Below are 23,391 nucleotides of genomic sequence, written 5' to 3' on the forward strand. Positions count from 1 at the left end.
TATTGTACAAGGGCAGCAACTTTGGGGAAGGTGTCTTAGTCTCTTTTCTGTACTGTAACAGAATAATCACTGGCTAGGTAATTCTTAAAAGAAGTTTTGGCTTGTTCTTCTGGGGGCTTAGAAGTCTAAGATCTTGGTACCAGGGTCTTCTAAGGGCCTTCTTGCCTCTACAGCATGTAGAAGACAACACGTAAGCGTAGATACATGCTGGCTATGCTCTCTCTTCTCTTCCCTATGAAACTGGCATTGCCATCATGGGGCTCCATCTTCTTTCTGGCCACATCTAATGCTCATCACTATCCAGAAGTAGGACAGTAGGTATGAATGTAATGGTAAAGTTTCCAACATAGGACTGTGGTGGTCTGTGGTAGGGGGTAGTTGAGTAGAGCAGGTATGGGTAGTGTGTACTGTTTTGTTCCTTTCTGAAATTTAGGCTGCATGTGTTTGTGATTGACAGGTATACACAGTTCATTTATGTATCTGTGGCTGGAAGTTTAATATTTAAAAAGTATTCTGACACCATCATGTGAAAATCTGTGTTTTATCTACACTGCTGGCCTTGCATTGTCTTTTGGATATGGCTAGTGGAAACTGTGTATCGGACCTGTTCCTTACTTGAAGAAGAGAGCATGAGAGTGGGTGTGGCCCCTGTTTTGGTTAACAGGAATTGTGGAGGTGCAGAGGGAAGGTGCTTGTCACCTGAGCAATGACTTTGACCGAGGTGTGATTCTCACTGGAGATGGCTTAGACTGCAGCATGCTCCCAATTGGGCTGAATGCCTCTAATTGAAACTTGAAACTGATGTGTTTCAGATTTGGGAATTGTTTAAGTTTTATAATATTTGCATAAACTTTACCAGTAGAGCACCCCTGATCTGAAAATTCAAAATCTGAAATGCATCAAATGGCTCAATATTTTTAATTCAGAACATTCTAGAAATTTTCCTTACTTTTTAAACATCATTTGAGCAACTCTTTCAGTGTCTTCGTCTGGGGCAGCCTCAAGCCAAAGAGGCCTTTATGAAAGAAATAGCTAAGAATGTCACCATAGAGAGACGTGGAAACATGCTGCAAGCCACAGAAATATGAAGGAGGAATTCAGCTGACAATGGTAAAAGCTATTACCTGAAAGAGTCAAGAATTCTTCCAGTGGATAAAGCCAAGCCTCAAGCAGTCTTGGGGACACTGGCTTTTGAGTGTATCAGCTGTGTCCTACAGTGCATTTCTTGTGTGCTGTTGTAGCTTTCCCACTTGATTCTTTCCCAAGAACTTCTAACAGTGTGGTTGATCATTCTTTGGGCACAGTTTCCCCTATACAATTGGAGTATTAGGATAACATCCCCTCCAACTGTGTGACAGCGGTCACACAGTCAAGACCCCTAATGGCAGGCCTTTCTGTAATTATCGGCATTAGCAACATCCGGCCAGGACCATCTCCAGATAAAGGTTTTTTTTTGTTTTTTTTTTTTTTTTTTTTTTTTTCCAGAAAATCAGAACTTGAATCCACTCAGTATTGCATAAACTACTAAACATTTTTTGATTGAATCCACTTATGAGTGAGTACATACCATGACTGCCTTTCTGGGTTTGGGTTACCTCACTCAGGATGATTTTTTTCTAGTTCCATCCATTCAGACAAAGGTATTTTATCTGAGATACTTCCCAGGCTTTCAAAGAACAGACTGCAGATAGATAAGCACCCAGACTATCTGTTAGTTCCTGAAGGAAGATAAAACATCACAGTGAGACAACCACCCAGGCCAGAAAGATGTGCTAATTAAGTTTAACCTTTCTTCTTCCAAGTGCCAGCTTTAGTTCTAGATCTCCCTTTAAGAATTAACTCAGGCGCCGGGGCGGTGGTGGCACACGCCTTTAATCCCAGCACTCGGGAGGCAGAGGCAGGTGGATCTCTGTGAGTTCGAGGCCAGCCTGGGCTACAGAGTGAGTTCCAGGACAGGCTCCAAAGCTACACAGAAACCCTGTCTCAAAAAAACCAAAAAAAAAAAAAAGAATTAACTCAGAACAAAAGGGCTTTTTACATACCAGGTACATCTAGCCCTGACACAGGTTGCCTAGTTACCAAGTACACTTCCCCTGCCCTACCAGAAAACAGCACAGTTTGGACAGATTTCAATGCCAACGGGGAAAAAAGGCAGTTTTGTTTCCACTCGTGACTTAGTGACTTATAGGCTCTTAACGTTTTAATGAACCACTTCTAAGAATATAGTTCGAGCACATAAATTCTCTTTCTTAGATCCATTAATCGAATTTAGCTCTTGGTTGGTTCATTTACCATTAGTCACTTCCCTTTTGGGTTGATAATGATAGCTGCTCTTTGTATGGATCTTATCACCCCCTCCTTTTGACCCTGAAAGAATTCAAGCCTGGTGACCTGGCCTTGGCCAGAGTATTGCTGATTGCATGGGTATATAACTGAAAACCTCCGATGCTTGGGAGAATTAAGATGAGGAAGAATTAAGATGGGAAGCACTAGATGGGGAAGAACTAGATGAGAAGAACTAAGATGGGAGAATTAAGATAGAACTTAGAACAGCAGAAAAATGTAGAGAAAAACAGGCAAGAAAGGAGCTAAGTGTGAGAGCAGAAAAGAAGCTGTGTAGAGAGAACTGACTCAGAAGAATAAAGTGAATGGACTAAAGAGTTTTGTGTATGTAGGTTCTTTTGATATCATCTAAGATTAGATTCTTAGCTGGTTGTAGATTCTTCCACGGACCCTGGGAAAAGGCTATTAAGGGGCTGGGCCCCAATAGTCTTTTTTTTTTTCCTGGAGCTGAGGACCGAACCCAAGACCTTGCGCTTGCCGCTCTGCCATTGAGCTAAATCCCCAACCCCCCTATAGTCTTTGTTAGAAACACTTTACCCCTGCCCAGAGTTTACTTGTGCATAAATTTAGTACCTAGTTGCAGCTGGTTCAAGTAAGCTTTCTAGTATTGAAATTTTGGTGATCAATAGAAAATTAGGCAAAGAAAATTGCTCAAAGTAAACATGTCAAGAGCAATGAAAAATTACCAAAGTACCATAAAAACCAACATTACAGCAGTCTAGAAACCATTTAATATAAAAGCAAATAGCCCAATACAATACAATATCAAAGGGCAGTTATTTTAATGCAGTTTAATAATTTGCCTTCACTTTTTATATTAAATTAACAGAATTTCTATGTTGAATAATACTAGCTAATAAGGCATTCTATACTACATACACCTTAGGAAATTACTTCAAAAAGTTGTATTGTAGGCTGGAAAGATGGCTGAGCAATTAAGAATTAATTGATCTTGCAGAGGACCAAAGTTTGATTATCAGCATTCACATCACATGGCTCACAACCTCCTGTAACTCCAACTGCAGGAGGTCTGACTCCCTCTCCTGGCTTCTGTAGGCATTTTCATGTACATGTACATATCTGCACACAGACATATATACATGTAGATGTAACCAACCGTCTTATTAAATAAGAAACACAGAAACAATGTAAAAGAGAAAGCCAAGAGGTCAGAGCTCAGAGCTAAAATCTCACCCTTCCTCCTGTGGTGTCCCAGCTTCCCGAAAGAGAGCTATTTCCCTGTGTGTAAGTCGTTTCATAGTCATTCTGCCTTCTCATTGGTTGTAAACCCAAACACGTGACTGCCTTGTCACTGTCTGTCTGTACAGCCCCCCAGGTCTTAAAGGCATATGTCTCCAATGCTGGCTGTATCCCTGAACACACAGAGATCTATGGGATTAAAGGCGTGTGCCACCACCGCCACACTCTGTCTATGGCTCTAATAGCTCTGACCCCCGGGCAACTTTATTTATTAACATACAATCAAAATCACATTTCAGTACAATTAGAATACCACCACATATACATAACAAAAAATAAATCTTGTGGACTGGAGAAATGGCTCAGCAGTTAAGAACACTGAATGCTCTTCTAGAGGACCTAGGCTTGATTCCCAGGTCCCAAATGGCAGCATAGAACCATCTGTAACTCGAGCTCTAAGAGAGCCAACACCTTCTTCTGGCCTCCCCAGGCACCAGGCATTCATGCAGTGCACAGACATAGATGTAGACAAAACTCCCATATGCATAAAATAATAAAAAGTTAATAAAAATAAATAAAAGTTAAAATAAAATGTCAGCATTAGAAGAATACAGTTAGATTAATAGTTAAGTTAAAACATATTGTACTTAAGACATATTTCATCCTGTCTTTCCCCCGCCTCTTTTATTATACATAGACTCTTCTTATGCAGTATGATCTGAATATAGTTTTTCCTCCTGCTCCTCCCAGTTCCTACCCACCTCCTCTCCCATCCGGATCCACTCCCTTTTTTGTCTCGCATTAGAAAAGAACAGGCTTCTAACAAGATAACAATGAAAAACAACAAAATAAAATATAGTAAGATAAAACAAAACCCATCATATCAAAGTTAGTAAGACAAGCCAACAAAAAAAAGAGTCCAAGAGAAGGTACAAGAATCAGAGACCCACTTGTTCACACTTTCAGGAGTCCCATAAAAGTACTAACTGAAGCTATAGTATATATGCAGAGAACCTGTGCGGACCTCTATAGGCCTTCTGAAGGCTGCTTCAGTCTGTGAGTTCATATGAGCTTGCTCTGTTGTTTTAGAGAGCCTTGTTCTCCTGGTGTCCTCTGTACGCCCCTCTGTCTCCCCGACTCCTGCCTCCTCTTCTGAGGGATTCCCTGCTCTGAGAGAAGGGATTTGATGGAGACATCTTGTTTAGAGCTGTGTGTTCCAAAGTATCTCTCTGAGTAATGTCTAGCTGTGAGTCTCTGTATTTGTTCCCATCTGCTGCCGGAGGAAGCCTCTCATGATGGCTCAACAAGGCACCGATCATTCGTTAGGAGTACTCAGCCTGTGGGTTTCTCTCAACTTTCACCCTGTATTCTTGTATGGACTAACCACTGATTCCCCAGCAGGGCCCAAACTTCACCTTCCTCTGCCCAAAGTCCATCTTCCTGTGGCTTCACCACCCCCGACCCAGTTCTAGGCAACCCTAAGACCTTCTGCTTATTTTTCTCATACCTCCTGCTTAGAACTGTGAGTTTTAGACTTCTCAAGCCATCCTTTGGACTTAGGGTTTTGTGTCTTTTGCTTGGTTGGGTGTTTTGTTTTGTTTGCTTTCTACAAAAGTATCTGTCATCTTTACAGAATTAAGATCATAGAGACATGCCCTTTGTTAAAAATGTGAATTAGTATCTAAGAGCTCTAGTTCTATTTTAGAAGCTAGCCACTAGGTGTCCCTCTTGTAAAGACATAATAAACATTTTGCAAATTTAAAAATACTATTCTTTAGATACAATTATAGCTTTCTAATTGTATCATGTAACATGCCCATCTACGTGGTTGTTAACATAATAGCACTTGTTTCCTTAAACAGTGTGGCAATGTATTTCTTTAAACACAGTTTTTTTTTAACATGCTGTCTGTGTAAGTATAATATATAAGTATTTGTACTTTTCTGCAACTTGGCTTTAGAAAGGACCAAGGAAAAATGGAATGATGAGTCTAGCAGTTGTCATGGAGAACACGTAGATTTTGCAGTGAGATTTGGGGGGTTATGTAATAGATGCTGGGTGTAAACTTGTAGCTGGCTGAAATGCTGAACTCTGCCATTTCTTTTCCGTGTAGCTTTTAGATGTTGATGGAGGAGTTTCAGAAAAACTGAAGGTCTTCCAAATGCACTCTAAAAAAACAGAAGCCTAATTGTTCCCCATTCCTGCCTTTCCTGACCGTGGCCGTGCCAACAGAAGCAAGGGAGCTCTGTGACACTGCTTCATTCGGTGTGCCTCCTTGTAGTGTTGCTTACACTGTCTGTGGAAATGGGAAGCCTAACAGTTTGATCACATTCGTTGTCCACAGATTGATCCAGTTAGGGAAGTCTTTTCAGGCACTAGGCCTTCACTGTATGCCTCTAGACTGTGTCCCTACCCATGTCCTTGACCACAGCATTTAGAAGCCATATCTCCATGTGTGTTCCTGTCTTGCCTCCTTCAGGGTCTATACTGATGCCGGATACGTCGTTTACAGCATGCTTTTACCACGATGGCCACCTGCTCAGAATAGTAAAGCTTCTTTCCCACTGTGTCAGTGGCCATTGGCAGAATTGCCAGTAGTTTAAATGTGTCGTCTCATTTCCTAGCATCATGTCGGAAACTCTGAAATGTTTTGCCCTTTCCATGGCCAGAAGTTAACATCTGCTTCTCAATCACTCTGCATCCTGAACTGCTACCTTTTAGGGAGGGGAAAGGCCATTTTAGGTACTTCCATGAAGCAAACTAGTGGGAGCTGCCTTCTGTTCTCTTCATCAAGCCCAAGTATCTGAGCTTTGAAACTGGCTCACAGTTACTTCTGAAAGGCTCTCTGAATTGAACCACTCAAAAACACTACACACAGCCCCATCACTGTTACAGATCCTCTCTACCCCCAAGGCAAAAGGCTTAGGGAAGTAACTTGCCAAGGCAACTCCCTTCACGTAACATCAGGCTTTACTATGCTGAGCATAACCAATGAGCATATGACCTATGTTGTAATCCTCTTTATCAAGCAAACGCACAAGGCAGGGTGCTCATCCTGCTGACTCCTAGGATGTCCTCCTCTTTTGTATTGCCTTGCCATCTGTGGGAGTGAACACTGCAGCTCATCTTCTCCATCGTGTCTCTTTTGCCTGAGTTCCTTTAGTACATATTTTCTCCACAGTTAATAGGGAACAGATGCCAGCATTTAATCCTGGTATTCATTTTTTTGGTATGCATATATCTGCTCTCCATCCATTATAGTGTTTTCATGAGGGGCTTCCTGGTTATTTTGAAAGGTACATTTGTGTGTGTGTGTGTGTGTGTGTGTGTGTGTGTGTGTGTGTGTGTGTGTGTGTGTGTGTGTGTGTGTAGAGAGAGAGAGAGAGCCCTTTGATACTTGTAGAAAACCTTGTATTCCTGAACCTTAGTGGCTCTGAACTGGCCAGCCATTCCCAAACATCACTCTTCCTTCTACCACAGAGCTGGTTAAGAACTGCCATAAGTGGTTAAAAATGTTCTTTTTCTTTTCTGCCTTCACGAGCTGCGTGCATTTTCTTAATATACTGTCTACTAGCTCCCACAGCACCTAGCTGCATACAAGAAACATACCTTAACTTCACAGCTAGCTAACCTGCTTCCTGTTAGCATGTAGTAGAGTACTTTATGGGCAAAATATATATATATATATATATATATATATAAATGGTCCTTTCAAAAGTATTTTCATAATGATGTGAGACATAAAACTGTGGTTTTTATTCTCAAATTCTAGTTATTTTAATCCAGACTAAGTAACTAAGCAGGCCTTTTGTATTCATCCTTCCAGAAATACTTAATCATGGTACTAATCCTAATAAAATAAATTATTTTTATGAGGAAGGCTTGCATTTATTTTTGAGAGACTAAGTTTTCATCATGAAAAATACTTTAAAGGTCAGGTGGTTGTGAGTGAAGGATTGTGTAGCTATTTTGTGCATTTGTCCTTCAAGGGTTTCCAAATTTGGTAGATTTTCTTTCAGTTTTCAATTAAAATAAGATTTTATTGCTGACAGTGGAACAAAATGCTTTTATTCCTAAAATTCCATCAGGTATTACTTGATACTGAATGTCCTAATAGTTGACAATGTGGATCTCTCTTTTCTGTTGCTTATAAATGAAAAGTGAAATGTGTTGTCTTAGGTTTTTTTACCTGACACAACCTAGACATACCTGGAAAGAGAAGCCTCAGTTGAGGAACTGCCTCCATCAGGTTAGCTGGTGGGTATGTTTGGGCCATTTTCTTGATCGTGAATCCATTATGGGATATACTATCCCTGCTTATGGCAGTACGGGCTGTGTAAGAAGGGTAGCTGAGCAAGCCAGTAAGCAGTGTTCTCCCATGCTCTGTACTTCATTTCCTGCATTCAGGCTCTTGCCTTGAGTTCCTGCCCTGGCTTCCCTCCGTGATGGACTGTGACCTGTAAGACAGATAAATGCTTTTCTCCCTTCAACTGGTTTAGCCTTTAGTCCCAGCACTGGGGGACAGAGGCAGGCAGATCTCTGCAAGTTCAAGGCCAGCTTGGTCTACAAATTGAGTTCCAGGACAGCCAAGGCTACACAGTGAGACCCTATCTTAAAATCACTACACACACACACACACACACACACACACACACACACACACAGAGAGAGAGAGAGAGAGAGAGAGGGAGAGGGAGGGAGGGAGGGAGGGAGGGAGGGAGGAAGAGAGGGAGAGAGAGAGAGAGAGAGAGAGAGAGAGAGAGAGAGAGAGAGAGAGAGAGAGAGAGAGAACGCATCCAAACAAGGGGCCAGTGAAATGGCTCAGTGAGGAAAGGGGCTTGCTGCCAATCCTTATGACCTGAGTTTAATACCCAGGGCCAACATAGTGGAAGGAGGGAACCAACTCCTACAAGTTTTCCTCTGAATTCCATTTATATGTCCTGGCCGATACTCACCAAATAGATAAATAAATCAAAGAAAAGGGCAGATAGTTAGGTCTCAATCGATGAGTCTTTCCCTTAGTCCGTCTCTCACTCTCTAAAAGCCTTGTGAAGCAGTAACCCCACCAGAGAATAGTCAGGGTGTATAGTCTCCTCACTAGACACTGTACACTGCATTCAGAGTGTGTTTGCTTATGGGACTCATGGTGGATAGTTTCAGTTACACATTGTCAGCATTTCTGTGCTAAGGTTCGTAATTGAGATCATTGAATTGAATATATAATTATAAAGATAACATTTGACTGTCTCTAAGTTCTTAACATACTGTTTGCCCTTTTAATAATATTGTGATAGAAATATCATCATTTCCAGTTTACTGTGAAAAGTCTGAAGCTAGAAACATGTAGTTTCCTGTTCAAGATAACATTAGGTATAAATTGTTAAGAGTAGAATTCAGACAGAAGGTCCATTTAACTTCACCCCATCCTGTGAGCATTATGAGTGTGTGTGCACATGTGTGTATTTCATACTCTTACTGTATAAAATTAAATAAAGAATAGAATGCTTTCATAAGAAAATTATGGGATGGAACTAACAACAAAACCAAAAAGTAACAGGAATTAACAGTCATTGGTCATTAATATCTTAATATCAATGGACTCAATTCACCTATAAAAAGATACAGGCTAACAAAATGGATATGAAAACAGGATCCATCCTTCTGCTGCATACAAGAAACACACCTTAACTTCACAGACAGACATTACTTCAGAGTAAAGGGTTGGGAAAAGATTTTCCAATCAAATGGAACTAAGAAAGAAGTTGGTGTAACTATTCTAATATCTAACAAAGTAGACTTCAGACTAAAATCAAAGAAATGGAGGACATTTCATATTCATCACAGGAAAAATCCATCAGGATGAAGCCTCAATTCTGAACATTTATGTTCCAAATACAAGAGTACCCACATTTGTAAAAGAAACATTTCTAAAGCTTAAATCACACATCAACCCCCACACACTAATAGTGGGAGACTTCAACACCCCATTCTCACCAATGGACAGGTCTGCCAGACAGAAACTTAACAAAGAAGGGAGCTATGAGATGTTATGACTCAAATGGACATAACAGACATTTACAAAACATTTCACCCAAACACAAGAGAATATACCTCTTCTTAGCACCTCATGGAACCTTCTCCAAAATTGACCACATACTCAGTCACAAAGCAAATCTCAACAGATAACAAGAAGAAAAAAAAAAAAACTGGAATAACCCCGTGTCCTATCGGATCACCATGGCTTAACGTTTGAATTCAACAACACAAATTACAGAAAACCTACAAGCTTATGGAAACTAAACAGCACTCAACTGAATCACCCCTGGGTCAACGAAGAAATAAAGACAGAAATTAAAGACTCCATAGAATTCAATGAAAATGAAGGCACCACATACCCAAACTTAAGGACACTATGAAAGTAGTGCTAAGAGGAAAGTTCATAGCACTAAGTGTCCACATAAAGAATTTGAAGAAATCTCATACTAGCGACTTAACAGCACACCTGAAAGCTCTAGAACAAAAAGAAGCAAAGTCACCCAGGAAGAATAGACAACAGGAAATAAACTCAGGGCTGAAATCAATAAAATAGAAACAAAGAGAACAATTCAAAGAATTAATGAAACAAAGAGTTCTTTGAGGAAATCAACAAGATAGACAAGCCCTTATCCAAAATAACCAAAAGGCAGAGAGAGAACATCCAAATTAACAAAATCAGAAATGAAAGGGAGACATAACAACAGACACTAAGGAAATCCAGAGAATCATTAGGTCATACTTCAAAAACCTCTACTCCACAAAATTCAAAAATCTAAAAGAAATGAACAATATTCTGGATAGGTACCACATACCAAAATTAAATCAAGACCAGATAAACAATTTAAATAGACCTATAACCCCTAAGGAAATAGAAGCAGTCATTAAAAGTCTCCCAACCAAGAAAAAAAGCCCAGAGCCAGATAGTTTCAGTGCAGAATTCTACCATAATTTCAAAAAAGAGCTAATAGCAATACTCCTCAAATTGTTCCACACAATAGAAACAGAAAGAACATTGCTAAACTCTTTTTACAAGGTTACACTTACCCTGATACCCAAACAACACAATGATGCAACAAAGAAGGAGAATTACAGACCAATCTCCCTCATGAACATTGATGTAAAAATACTCAGTAAAATACTGGCAAACCAAGTCCAAGAAAAAAAAAATCATTCACTATGTCAAGTATGTTTCATCCTAGAGATGCAGGGATGGTTGGTTCAATGTACCAAAGTCTGTCAGTGTAATCCACCATATAAACAAACTGAAAGAAAAAAATCACATGGTCATCTCATTTGATGCTGAAAAAGCCTTTGACAAAAATCTTAACACCCAACATCCCTGATCTTAGAGAGATCAGGGATACAAGGAACATACCTACACACATAATAAAGGCAATATACAGCAAGCCTAGAGCCAACATCAAATGAAATGGAGAGAAACTCAAAGTGATTCCACCAAAATCAGGAACAGAACAAGACTATCCATTCTCTTCATATCTATTCAGTATAGTACACAAAATTCTAGTTAGAGCAATAAAACAACAAAAGTAGATCAAGGAGACAAATGGGAAAGGAAGAAGTCAAACTTTCGCTATTTGCCGATGATATGATAGTATACATAAGTGACCCCAGGGAACTCCTATAGCTGATAAACACCTTCAGTAATGTGGCAGGATACAAGATTAACTCAAAAAAATCAGTAAGCCCTCCTATATACAAGTGATAAATGGGCTGAGAAAGAAATCAGAGAAACAACATCCTTTACAATAGCCACAAATAATATAAAATATTGTGGGGTAGTTGGGGCTGACCTCATCCTGCTTCTGCCTCCCAAATTCAGGGATTATAAGCATGTGCCACCATTCCTGAGTATTTGTGACATATTTCTCAGCAAAATACCTTTAAGGTTATCAGAGTAATTATATGATCCGGTTCTCATTGGGGTCTGTGTGTTATGAGCGTAAAGGCTAGAGGTCAGTGTTCTCAGTCACACTTCACCTTGTTTTTTGAGGCAGGATCTTTCACTCAATGTGGAAATCACTGACTGAGCTAGGCTGGCTGGCCAGTGAGGCCCAGGGATCTAGGCTCAGATGTTCATGCTTGCCAGCAAGCCTTTTCCCAGCTGAGCCATCTTCCCCATCCCCAGAGCAGTAGTTTCTAAGGAGATATGTTACATGTTCAAGGGAATATTTCTAATAAAGAAGTATTTTAGTTTAGAAAAAATGTGAGGATGACTCCCCGTATTTGTCTCACAATTATCTGGTACTTCTCATAAAAAATATCTTTGGTTTTATTAGTAGTGGAAAATAACAATTTATATGTGAAAGATTGATTTAATGCAGACCTATTCTTAAATAAGAATTAAAGCATTCTCTGTCATAACTCTCAGACTTGGAAGTACATCATTCAGTGTGTGTACTTTCCTACCTCACTGCATAGTTCTGCCTGTCCCTTAGGGCTAGTTAACATTCATTATGTAAATCTGTTTTGTTAGGATGGAAGTGTTTCCGGCTCACCCCATTCTAACACGTGACACAGTGGACAGTTATGCATATCTTATTACTTGCCCAGTTATTTCTTCAGTATAAATTCCCAGGAATGAAACTGATGAGCAAAAAGTCTGTACTGTTTTAAGTGATAAGTTTTTATTTATAGCTTTTTATGAAATTGCACTGCCAGAGGCTTGTATCCATTTATGTTTTGGGCAGTAATGGGCAGTGTTTCTTTTTCTCCATTTCCCTGATATTTCTAATATTCAAAGTATATCTGCAAATCTGATAACCAGCACATTTCTTTTCTGCGTGCATTTCTTTATTGAGTTTGAATAAGCCCTGTAGCATGAGTAGTACCATTTAAAGGGAGCTGATGGATTTGCATATTCCTTAGGATTCTAATAGAGCTTCAGATAGTAAAATGGCGGTTTTAAGTCATAAAGTCAAGACTAACTGAGTACATGAGCATAGAACCCCCTGCCAGTGTCTTCATCTACATGTTACTTTATTAAAACTGGGAAAGGATGATCCTTCAAAGTTCCAAGGAGGCGAAAGCTGATAAATATGTATAACTCCTGAATATAAATATCAAATAATATATATGTATGTTCCCTATGTCATACATGTGCCATCTATTTCTCAATTTTTTATTAACCTCCCCCTCCCCAGGAACCTTTCAGACATTTTTCTCCTAACTGTATTCTGGGATGTTTTGATACATTGTATGTCTGTTTATATATTGCTCATTTGGAGGACATGAATTTATGCATTAAGATTTTGTTGACCATCCAGAAGACATTGAGTCAGTACTGCCTCAGTTGAGAATGCATGGTATCTGTGTGTGGTCGTGTGTGCATTTACACGAATATTTGTGGTAAGATCAGAAAACCTCAGTCATGCCCTTGCTAAACCTTTGATACCTTTGGTTTCATGGGACTCAGAGATCAGTTGTCCAGAAAGGGACAGTACTATTAGTAATTAAACCCACCATTTTATAATCTATTCACCTGTAAACAAGTGCCCTAGATTATTTAAGTTCTGTAGAATATTCTACATGGTATTTTCATTCTTGAGAAGTGGATATGGCAAGTGTGCAATGTTCCTGTTGTTGCTGAAGGTGTCTGGTTGTATTTGAGGAAAGGTATCTCTAATGAATTAGAATTGACTGATAGTAAATGTTTAACCCCTGCCCCAATATTCCCTCATAGTGGTTCTGCCTACTGGGGATACTGGGGAACATTTTCAGTTCCAGTTGTCAGAACTGGAAACCTGAGTCCTTAGAACATCTGGTGGGTCAGTCAGGCTAGAACTCTGTTAAATATCCTACAGTGGATTTATGGGACAGAGAAGTAGCTGGTCCAAGATGTTGGCACTGCCGAGATTGAGAAGCCCTGAACAAGCCTAATGATGTGAGCACTTCTTAAGATCTTTCTTTAGAAGATACCTGGTAGCATTCTGGTTTTAGTATATGTACACATTTTGAGTCATTTGTATATTGCCATATATAATTATGAAATTTAGAAAACAATTCTTTCGAGGCTCCAGAAGAGGTTTGATTGCCCATGTGCATCTATTACCTAACAGTTATTGCTTATCAGTTATGCCTGCATGGATTTCAGTCACACTAAAAGTCTTCAGAGAAGGAGCCAGTGAGATGGCTCAGCAGGTAAAGGTGCATGCTATTCCTATAATCATTTACTTAAAGCTAGTAACTAACTGCTGCCTTTGCACAGATCTGTGTGAAAGTTCTTTGTCTCTGAGATACTAGACATCGGACTTCAGCATTAGTAACGTGCTTTTTGATGTCCTATCCAAGAAAAGACCAAACTGAGCTTAACCCAATTTTTTTTGTATAGTAATAGCATTGTAAACACAAACATAATCTGCACATTTTTTTTCTCTAGCTTTTCCAAAACCTGCATTAGTACTAAAGAAAACTGCTATATTCAAATGTGTACTAACTTACTGTAACAGACAGGATTTTACTTGACTTACAGTAATTGCCTCCAGACCAAAAAAAAAAAATCAAGAATTCTGACCAAATGTTATAAGTGCTTGGTGGAAGATGTCCTACTCGCACAAAGCTACACAGAGAAACCCTGTCTCGAAAAACAAAATATAATATATATATATATATATAATCTCCCCAGCTGGTGGTGGCACATGCCTTTAATTCCAGCACTCAGGAGGCAGAGGCAGGGGGTCTACAAAGAGAGTTCTAGGACAGCCAGAGCTGTTACATAGAGAAACCTGTCTCGAAAAACAAAAAAAGGGAAAAAAAAAGTTATAGATTTGGGGGTCCTCTTACAGCGTAAATTTCAAAAAGATGCTGATCATTGCCTAGAAGAGATATAGCAAGTGGATGGTAAAAGTTTTCTTCTAAGACAAGGCAATACATGTAGGCCTGATGTCACCCAGTAGGCAGGCTGACCTCTGAGTTCAAGAACAAACTGTCCTACATAGCAAGTGTTCTAGGCCAGCCAGGGCTGCATAGTGCGATCCTGAGATCCTGCTTCCAGAATAAAAGGAGATACATGTAAAGCCATCACTTCAGAGAAAAGATTTAAATTTCTGTGATGGAGACTTCAGACAGTAGTTGGCTTTTTTAAAATTTAATTTTGTTTTGTGCTTTTAGGTATGGTAAGTAGGGTATGTGATCATTTTTCTAAAAGCAAGCATTTAGTGAGTTACCGATTTAGGTCCTATATCAGACCAAAGTTCAGATGGGAAGCAAAAGCATTCGGTGCGATTTGCTTAGCAACCAGCTTGTTGTGTCCTGTTTGGCTACTGAATGCACGCAGTCATGCCTCACAAGTGCATGTGCAGCCAGCTGGACTCAACTGGACAATACTTCATTCACCTGCTTTCTAGACTAGTCAGGCGAGGACACCAGTTTAATCAGGAGGAAATGGATTTGTAAACTCCAAGTTTATGCTCACCGATCTCAAAAGCCTCAGCTAGGAGAAATCACCTTCTAATTCAGGCAGACAGATGTCCCTGGGATTCAGAACTTTCCTCTTAACAACCCTTAGAAGTCTATTACTCTAGGAAGTTCCAAGATCTTAGAATGCAGTAGTTTAAGTTCTGAGACCAACTTGAGAAAATCTTACAGTGAAAATTCAGGCCTGACTTGATTTTCTACCTTCATCTGCTTGTGATTGTTCTCTCCTAGGAAGCAGCAGTTTTGCTGGCATGTAAAGCTCCAGTTTCCTCAGAGTCAAGCTGAGTATGTGGAAAAAAGGTATGATACCTCTACCACCACTGTCCATTCCGAGAGCTTTGCTTTAAGGCTCTGTCATTCAACAGGGAAGTGATGAATGAATAAGCTGAGCTGTGCTCATCACACAGTGCAGGATTCAGCAGCAGTGACAACAGCAGCAAGTGACCTGCCCTGAGCCCCGCAGCTCCACATCACATCAGCTGTGATGCTGAGGGAGAGAACAAGTCAAGGAGCAACAGTAGAATGTGGTTCTGTCTCAGAGTAGGAAACTGCCCGGGAGCTAAGTAGTGTCTGTCTCAGGAACTTACACAAGCAGTAGAACCGGGAGGGAGCTAAAGCAGACTGGGTGGTAATTATTTGAGCAGAGAGCACAGCTTCAAGGAGGGGTGTGTTCTCATCAGGAGGTCCGAAAGCTGTTTCTAAGACTGAGGGGTTACACAGGACATGGTGGACAACCCAGAATTCTATGACAGAAAAGTCCCTCAGACGTTATTGTAGATACATGTATGAAACATGTATGTGTACACATCATAATACATCTTAATATACATGCATATCCTAATCTAATATATAAGCTTGTTAAGGTTTTTGATTGAGAACATTTTCCGGTGTCCTGGGTTTTGTTAACGATGTGCTGTGTGGTTTCCTTGAGTCAGGGAGATGTCTCAGTTGATGTCAGGCCGTGTCCTCAGCATCTGTCCCCACTGTGCACTGCCTTTCTTCCAGATTGTCACGGGTTGTTGGGGAAGAATTTTGTTACCAGCGTGAAGTCAGGGCTGGCCTTACTGGACACAGAGAGTGTGAGAACAGTAGCGCAGTGAGGCAGATTGCTCAGGGAAGTCACTGTTTCAGAGGTCCGAATTTTGTTGTGTAGAAATGTGAAGCTGCGTGCAGATACGGGAAAGTTTGGAGACTTGCAATGCTTCCTTCCTGGGAAATTGGTATCCACTTTGAAGCCTGGTGTGTGGCTCCAGATGAGTGAACTGAACATGGATGAATTGTAGCCTCCTGAAAGCTTTCTTCAGTTGTATTTCTATGAGCTTCGTGTATGTTTCAAAGTTTGAACATAGGTGTATGTTAAAAGCGGTTTCATATTTTTATAAGTGATTGATAAGGAGCTTTTCTAAACTTATAAAGACTTTATAAAGTGTTTCTTAAGAGCCTTTCTGTGCTTTTCTTCTACATAATTTTAGCATGAAAGAATGTTATATGCTGTATTTTGCCAAGAGTAAAATAAAGGCTCCTTGTTCAGTTTTTCCACCAAATTTAGCAATTTTAAGTTAACACTTAGTAGCGAATTATAAATAATAATTTTTGCAATTTTCCTTCTCTGTGGAAAGAGTACCAGATGATAAAACTATTACCGAAATTCTAAAACCATACATCGATCCTGAAAAGTCTGATCCTGTGATTCGTCAAAGGTATGTTTCAAAACTCGTGTAGCTTTCTGACATGATTTAAAAGTGTTGACTTAAAGCATGTGTGTTTGTGCACTCATATGCATACACATGCTGCCAAACACATATGGAGTGAAGGCTTTGGGGAGCGGGCAGGCGTGCCTTCCACCACAGGGAGCTCAGGGATCAGGCCTGACCACAGGCCTCTTCACCTGCCGAGCCACCCACTAGATGCAAACGTGTACAGTATTTGTGTGTGTTCATTATGGGAAGCTGGGGCTGTATTTAAATGTGTTGTAAAGTGCAGTCGTTGTAGCTAGCCCCCTTGGCCACAGACACTCAAGCAGGCGGTAATGAAGATGAGTTAATTCATTTAACCATCGCAGCAGCTCTGTATCGGGAGACACTGTACAATACCCATTGTACAGGTGGAGAAACTGAACATTAAGTAGTTAACATAACTTCCTGTGACTAATAAGGAAGCTGAGATCCAAATCCGTGCAGTACCATCAGACTGAAGTCTGTAGTCTCACCCCTTCAAGTGGAACCATAAATTCTACAACTTAAAAGTTTTCTAGTAACTGTTGAAGACGGAAATTATATTTCAACCAAATACATCCTCCCAAAACTAAATAAGGTTACACTTTGCCTCCAGAAATACTGCATGGTCAAGAGTGGCTAGCATAGCTCAGCGGGGAGTTCTGCCCTGGATATATGCATTAAAGTAGCTTTAAGTAGATGAGAGCAAGCTGCTTCACTGCCATACTTTAATTTTCCCATCAGTGGAATGAGAATAATACTAGATAGGAAGTCAGGAAGCCTGGAAGAGAGAAGTATGGAGTCCAGAGGGGCTGGCGTGTACACAGCAGTGCTTGGACGGGAAGCTTGGTGGTGAGTTAGTTTCCAGTGCACCTGGGTAGGAGCCATGTAGCTTTGTTCTCAGCAGGTGGTCTGTTCCTGGGATGGGCATGTTGGTTTGGTGCCTGGGGTTTGAAGTTCACACCTGGTGGATCCTAAGTGTCTGAGCTGCTTCAGTAGAAGAAGGCAGTGCCAGCCAGACTCAGGCAAGCCATGCATGAACCGAGCCCTGTCTTTGAGACAGCTCTGATAGTTAAAGCCTGATTGATGGATAATCTGGTTGTAGTTTGTTCATTGTACTTGACATTAATAAAAAGCATTACTAAATTGAAGACAATAAATTGGTAAGTAGCTAACTATTTGCTGACACAACTATATTTTTTAGCACATGTACTGACAAAATGAGAATTTGAGTTTATCTAATTAACCAGAGAGAGAGAAGGTAATTTTTTTTACATCTTGCTTAGAAAATATCTTTACTTTTTTTTCTGTTCTTAGATAGATGAATTATAAACATTATTAGCTATTCAAAAATTTTAGTCTTCATAAAGACTATCTTAAAATAGATTTAATTTTGCTTCCTCTACTATGATGCAGATTGAAAGCCTATGTACACTCAAAGACCGGGGTCCAGATTTTAATGAGGGTTGAAAATATGCAGCAAAATTTCATAAGGTAAGATTGCTCTCCTCTGTTTCTTTATGTATAATTAAGTAACTTGATTAGGTTAAGTAGCTAACTACTATATTAATTGTTTGGCTGTCAACAAAAATTTAGACTTATAAAAATCACTTTCCAGTTAAAATACTAAAATAATCACTTTAATATAAATTTGGTAGCAATCACCTGTTAGAATAGAATATTTTAAAATATCCTCAGATGCTATTAAAAAGTTTCTAAATCCCACTTATTTCAAGAATATATGACTGAGTTCCAATGTTTATGTTTATAATTTGGAAATCAAGAGCTCACATAACCAGCAAGCTGCTGCATACCCCGTCATGGAAAGAGCATCACATAGAGAGGCAGAGAGAGGTGTTCTGACAAACCCTGATCTCAGAACGGAGCATTGATGACTAGATCACATCTGGAGATGAGTCTCTACCACTGAGCATTCAACAACTTCTTGTCCTAGACTGCTACTGTGGGGTGCTGTCTGTCCATCTTGGTTCTCAAAATCCCTGACTGTCCTGGAACTCTCTATGTAGACCAGGCTGTCCTCAAACTCACAGAGATCCACCTGCCTTTGCCTCCAGAGTGCTAGGACTAAAGGCATGCACCACCACACCCAGCAGAAATCCCTGCTCCTAAGCATAGCTAGGAAGTCAAGATGTGGCTCATTTGTACAGCACTTGCTTGGTGAGCCCTGGCTTTAATCTGTGCTAAAAGAAAAGAACATGGGATGAAATATGTTACCTGATACCAGATAATTGCAAATCGCAGACATCAGTTACCATTTCTGGGGCTCTATGGATGGGTTGTTTATTTGCATCAATACACAAACTTGACACCCAGATTACTTTTACAAAATGAAATAATACTCATTTTAGTTAGTTTGAGTGTCAACTTGGCATAGTCGCCCTCTACTTACCTATTTGGTTAGCCTGATAATTCAGTTTTTCCAGAGCTGAGGAAGGCAGCCTGTATCATTTTAATACAATCATGAAACAGAAGGAAATGATTTGTCTTCTGGGTTTGTTTGTTTATTGGTTATTAGGTTTGTTTTCGTTAGTATATTTTTTCCATTTTCCTTCATTAACTGTGAGGTGAGGTTTATTCTACTTGGATTTAAGTCAAGGTAAATTAGGCTGTGGAGAGTGAAGAAAGGTGGTACATTGCTCATTAAACTAGTCAAATTTGACTGTTTGACACAATATCCACTTCTAAAACTCAAGGAGCTCAAAGCATGTATGGTAAAAAGGGTAATTGTAGGCACAGGACCGCCTGCTGGCCTGTGATAGCAGATACCTTTACCCCAGCGTGTGTATTAACAGTGAACAAGCAGAGAGGACGGAGAGTGGCAGAGGTGCCATGAGAGGCCATGGTGCCAGAGTGAGGGGCAGGCTGTGCGGTTGAACAGGGAACAGTCAGGACCTGGAAACCAGTTAGCTTGGGAAGATTTTAGATAGGTCATCACAGTAGGCTGAGCCTGCGGAGTTTCAGGTATACCACATTTTCTGCAACTATTTTCACACAGAATGACTAGTTTTTATTAGTCAGATGACTAAGATCCTTTAGCCGTGAAATTGCATTCCAGTAAGAGCTAATCACATTGTCTTTCCACAGTGTGTAATTTACAGAGGACGTACAGACCTATTTACTTTACATTAAAACATTCTATATTAGACCTTATAGGCCAAATTTCTTGCCATTACAAATGTTATATTTTTCATTCTCAATAAATACATACTCAGATATTTTGCTTAGCAAAAATACATCCAGTTTAGCATCATACTAAAGAGGCATGAATGTAAATGATTGTTATTTGTTTGTTTGTCATTTGTTTGTTTTGATTTTTAGCATCCTGGAGATTATTTCCTTGATAAAAGGAGAAAATGTGTTCTGTATGAAAGTGCCACATGGCTGGCAGTTGCCTGTGTTAAGCATCATATTTTTTAAATAACAGCTTCTTTTGGCCAATAGTTTCTTCTAGGAAGTATGCTAAGGTAATGTTAGCTGTCCTCTAGCAGGCTGCTCACCTTAGGGTACACATACTTAGTCATGTTGGTTTACATTTCTTTTCAAATAAAATAGGTCTTGGAACAATGTGAGGTTTTCAGAAGCTGTGTAAGATGTCAGCAGCTGTTATGTCTGTACAAGTGGCTCCTGGATCTGGATGTACTTGCAGCCCTTCTCCCAAATACCCAGACCTCTTCTCCAGCTATCTTTACTAACCTACCTCATTAAATCTAAAGCTCAGTGTGTCTGCCCATCACCACACCACAGCCATGTCTTCCTGGTGTGCACTCTCAAGATGGGTTGATAGTATTCCTGGCATTTAGTACACTGTCAGCAGATTGTGCTACATGATCATCCTCTGTTACTGACATAGTCTTGTAAGCATAAAACCTTGAACACAAGCATCTTTGATGGCTCCCTTGCCATCCTTCTTTATACATTGTCCTCCATAGTGAGTCTTGCCAATGTCTTTTTTTGTTCTTCAAGCTAGATTAGTGCTTACCAGTGTCTTCTATGGCACCCATTTTTTTCCTTATTCTTTCAGCTTCAAAAACTGTTTATACTTTTCATATATCTTTAGCATCCTTATAATCCTGTCATATATTTCATTGCAGTTAAACATTCTGTGTGATAACTCATTTTTAAGATAACAACTGCTTTAGATGCCTTCATCTTTATTTTTCCTACTACTCCATCAGTGACGTTCCCGGAGCGGGGTGTAAATACTAATCTTGGGGATGGTAAGATGATTTAGTCAATAAAATAACTTGCCAGGTAAGCTTGAGAACCTGAATTCATTCCCCAGAACCCACATTAAACAGCTGGGTGTTGTAGTATGTATGCATAATCCCAGTACTGGGGAGGCAGAGACCGGTGGGTCACAGAGGCTTGCTGGCTGGTCAGCATAGCCTATTGGAGAGCTTCAAGCCAGTGAGAGATCCTGTCTTAACAATGTGGACAGCACCTGTGGAGCGGTATCAACCAAGATGACCTCTGTTGTCTGTGTACTTGTATGCATGCACAAATACACCAGAAATTTAAATAAATTTTACTATTTTTATTTCTGCCTTTTAGCACATAAACAACTATAGACTATGTAGATGAACAGACATGACTGTCCCAGGAAAATACACAAAAATAGTGGGCTGCGTTTGGCATGTCGTCGTAGATTGCTAACTCCTGCTCTAAAGGAATTTTGTTGTTTTTCAAGACAGAGTTTCTCTGTAGCTTTGGAGCCTGTCCTGGAATTCACTCTGTAGACCAGGCTGGCCTCGAGCCCACAGAGATCCACCTGTCTGCCTCCCAGTGCTGGGATTAAAGACATGGGCCACCACCGCCCAGCCTAAAGGAATTTTTAAAAATTCTTTGAGGTTTGTCTTAGGGTTTCTATTGCTCTGAAGAGACACCGTGACTATGGCAACTCTTATAAAGGCAAACATTTAATTGGCGTGGCTTACAGTTCAGAGGTTCAGTCCATGATCATTATGGTGGGTAACGAGGCCCCATGCAGGCAGACATGGTGCTGGAGAAGGAGCTGAGAGTCCTAACATCTTGACCGGCAGGCAGCAGGAAGTGGTCTGAGATACTGGGAATGGCTTGAGCATATATGAGTGCTGCGGGCCGCAGGAATATATCCTAAGAACTCAGCTGGTTTTGGCAAAGTCACTACCTGGAGGAATCAGGGAATTCCTCCAGAGGAAGCCAAATCCCAAGGAGTTTTTGGTGTTACTTAGCTTGTTATATATCAGCTGTATTCTGTTATGAAAATCATGTTTGCCTTCATAGTTTTCCCAATTGACTTTTCCCTAAGAAGGGCTAACAATGTGGACTGATCACTCTCTAGACATACACATTCCAGGCATTTGGAGAACAGCCTCAGGAAAGACTTTCTCTGGAATCAGATATCTCCCCTAGCCACTTTCAAGAAGTAAAGGAGACACCACCCAGGTGGTTGCCCAACTTCCGAGGACTAACAGTGATAACAACCCACAGGCAAGTCTCCTGACTTAAGGTAAATTCCACAAGGAGACACCACCTAGGTGGTCACCCAATTTCCGAGGACTAACAGTGATAACAGCCCACATACAAGTCTCCTGACTTAAGGTAAATTCCACAAGGGGACACTGCATAGATCAGGTAGACATTAAGTAATAGCTTTACACAATTTAGCTCGGACCCTCCCTTTATATACCTGGACTTCCAGGGCACAGGGGGAGAGAAGAGAAAAGAGAATGGAAGAACTAGACGGGTAAGAACAAACTGAGATGGGAAAGAACTAGGTTGTAGGGCTAGAAGAGAGTACCAGAGGAACGAGTTGGAAGATGAGGAAAAGTCAGATGGGGAAGTACTAGTTGGGTAAGAACAAGATGAAAAGAACCTAGATGAGGCAGAGTTAAGACAAGAGAATTAAGATAGAACTTAGAGGAAGCAGTAGATAAATATAGAGAGAAATCAGGCAAGAAAGGAGCTAGACATGAGAACAGAACTGAAGCTGTGTATAAAGGATGTTATGGCAGAGGAATTAAAGCAAGTGGACTATAGATCTCGGTGTGCTGAGATTCTATTTCCTGAAAATAGTCCTCGCCGTTAGTAGTTCTCTCCTGAGCCCCTGGGATGTATAATATTGAGGCTGGTTCCTCTAATATTATACAAGATATGAGGCCCCAAAGCCCACCTCCACAGTGACACATTTCCTCCAGCAAGGCCACACCTACTCCAACAAAGCCACACCTCCTAATGGTCCCACTCCTGTGAGCTTATGGGAGCCAATTACACTCAAACAACCACGAGGTTTTATGTCATTTAACTAGTTAGGTGCTTCAGTTCTCAATGTGTCAAATGAAAGATACCTTAACAAGAGCCCAGTATAGTGTATGCTGCTTCTCTGAAGTACACCTTCTCGGAGGCAGGGTTTCAGATTGAATGTCCTAGTGCATTAAGGTTGATCAGAGCTGCACTTTACATCCATGCAGTTAAGTCACTGAGCCCCTTCATGTGCCACTGCAATGCTAACCAAAGGGCACGTGGACTTGTAAAGACCCACCCTTCATTCTGATGTCAGCAGCTAGAGGCTGGAGGTCAGAGGTATGTTAGTGGTACATACTGTGATAGGTATGTGTTTGAAAAAAAAATACTAGATACTCAGTGGAAAACATGAGCATCATTT

The 23,391-nt window shown here is 40.4% G+C and overlaps 1 protein-coding gene and 1 long non-coding RNA gene across 5 annotated transcripts in view; one reads left to right on the forward strand and one right to left on the reverse strand.

The window, feature by feature from the left end:
* Window positions 1–23,391, forward strand: part of Znhit6 (zinc finger HIT-type containing 6) — a 46,061-nt gene that overhangs the window by 12,022 nt on the left and 10,648 nt on the right. For all 3 annotated transcript variants that reach the window (XM_042280060.2, XM_006984742.4, XM_076575111.1), the window contains 3 exons: window positions 15,244–15,312; window positions 16,632–16,712; window positions 18,144–18,221. In XM_042280060.2, the coding sequence (XP_042135994.1) occupies window positions 15,244–15,312; window positions 16,632–16,712; window positions 18,144–18,221 (228 nt within the window). The remainder of the gene's footprint in view (window positions 1–15,243; window positions 15,313–16,631; window positions 16,713–18,143; window positions 18,222–23,391) is intronic.
* On the reverse strand, window positions 1,467–23,234 carry LOC121830357 (uncharacterized). 2 transcript variants are annotated; one of them, XR_013052416.1, is made up of 4 exons: window positions 23,075–23,234; window positions 7,753–8,000; window positions 4,568–4,712; window positions 1,467–1,718 (listed from the first exon to the last, which is right to left on the reverse strand). It is a non-coding gene; the product is annotated as an uncharacterized LOC121830357 (long non-coding RNA). The 2 variants fall into 2 exon arrangements; XR_006073562.2 differs by lacking the exon at window positions 1,467–1,718 and having other exon boundaries at window positions 4,474–4,712; window positions 23,075–23,231.

This window comes from Peromyscus maniculatus, chromosome 6 (assembly GCF_049852395.1).
Source record: "Peromyscus maniculatus bairdii isolate BWxNUB_F1_BW_parent chromosome 6, HU_Pman_BW_mat_3.1, whole genome shotgun sequence".
In the NCBI taxonomy this organism is placed as follows: domain Eukaryota; kingdom Metazoa; phylum Chordata; class Mammalia; order Rodentia; family Cricetidae; genus Peromyscus; species Peromyscus maniculatus.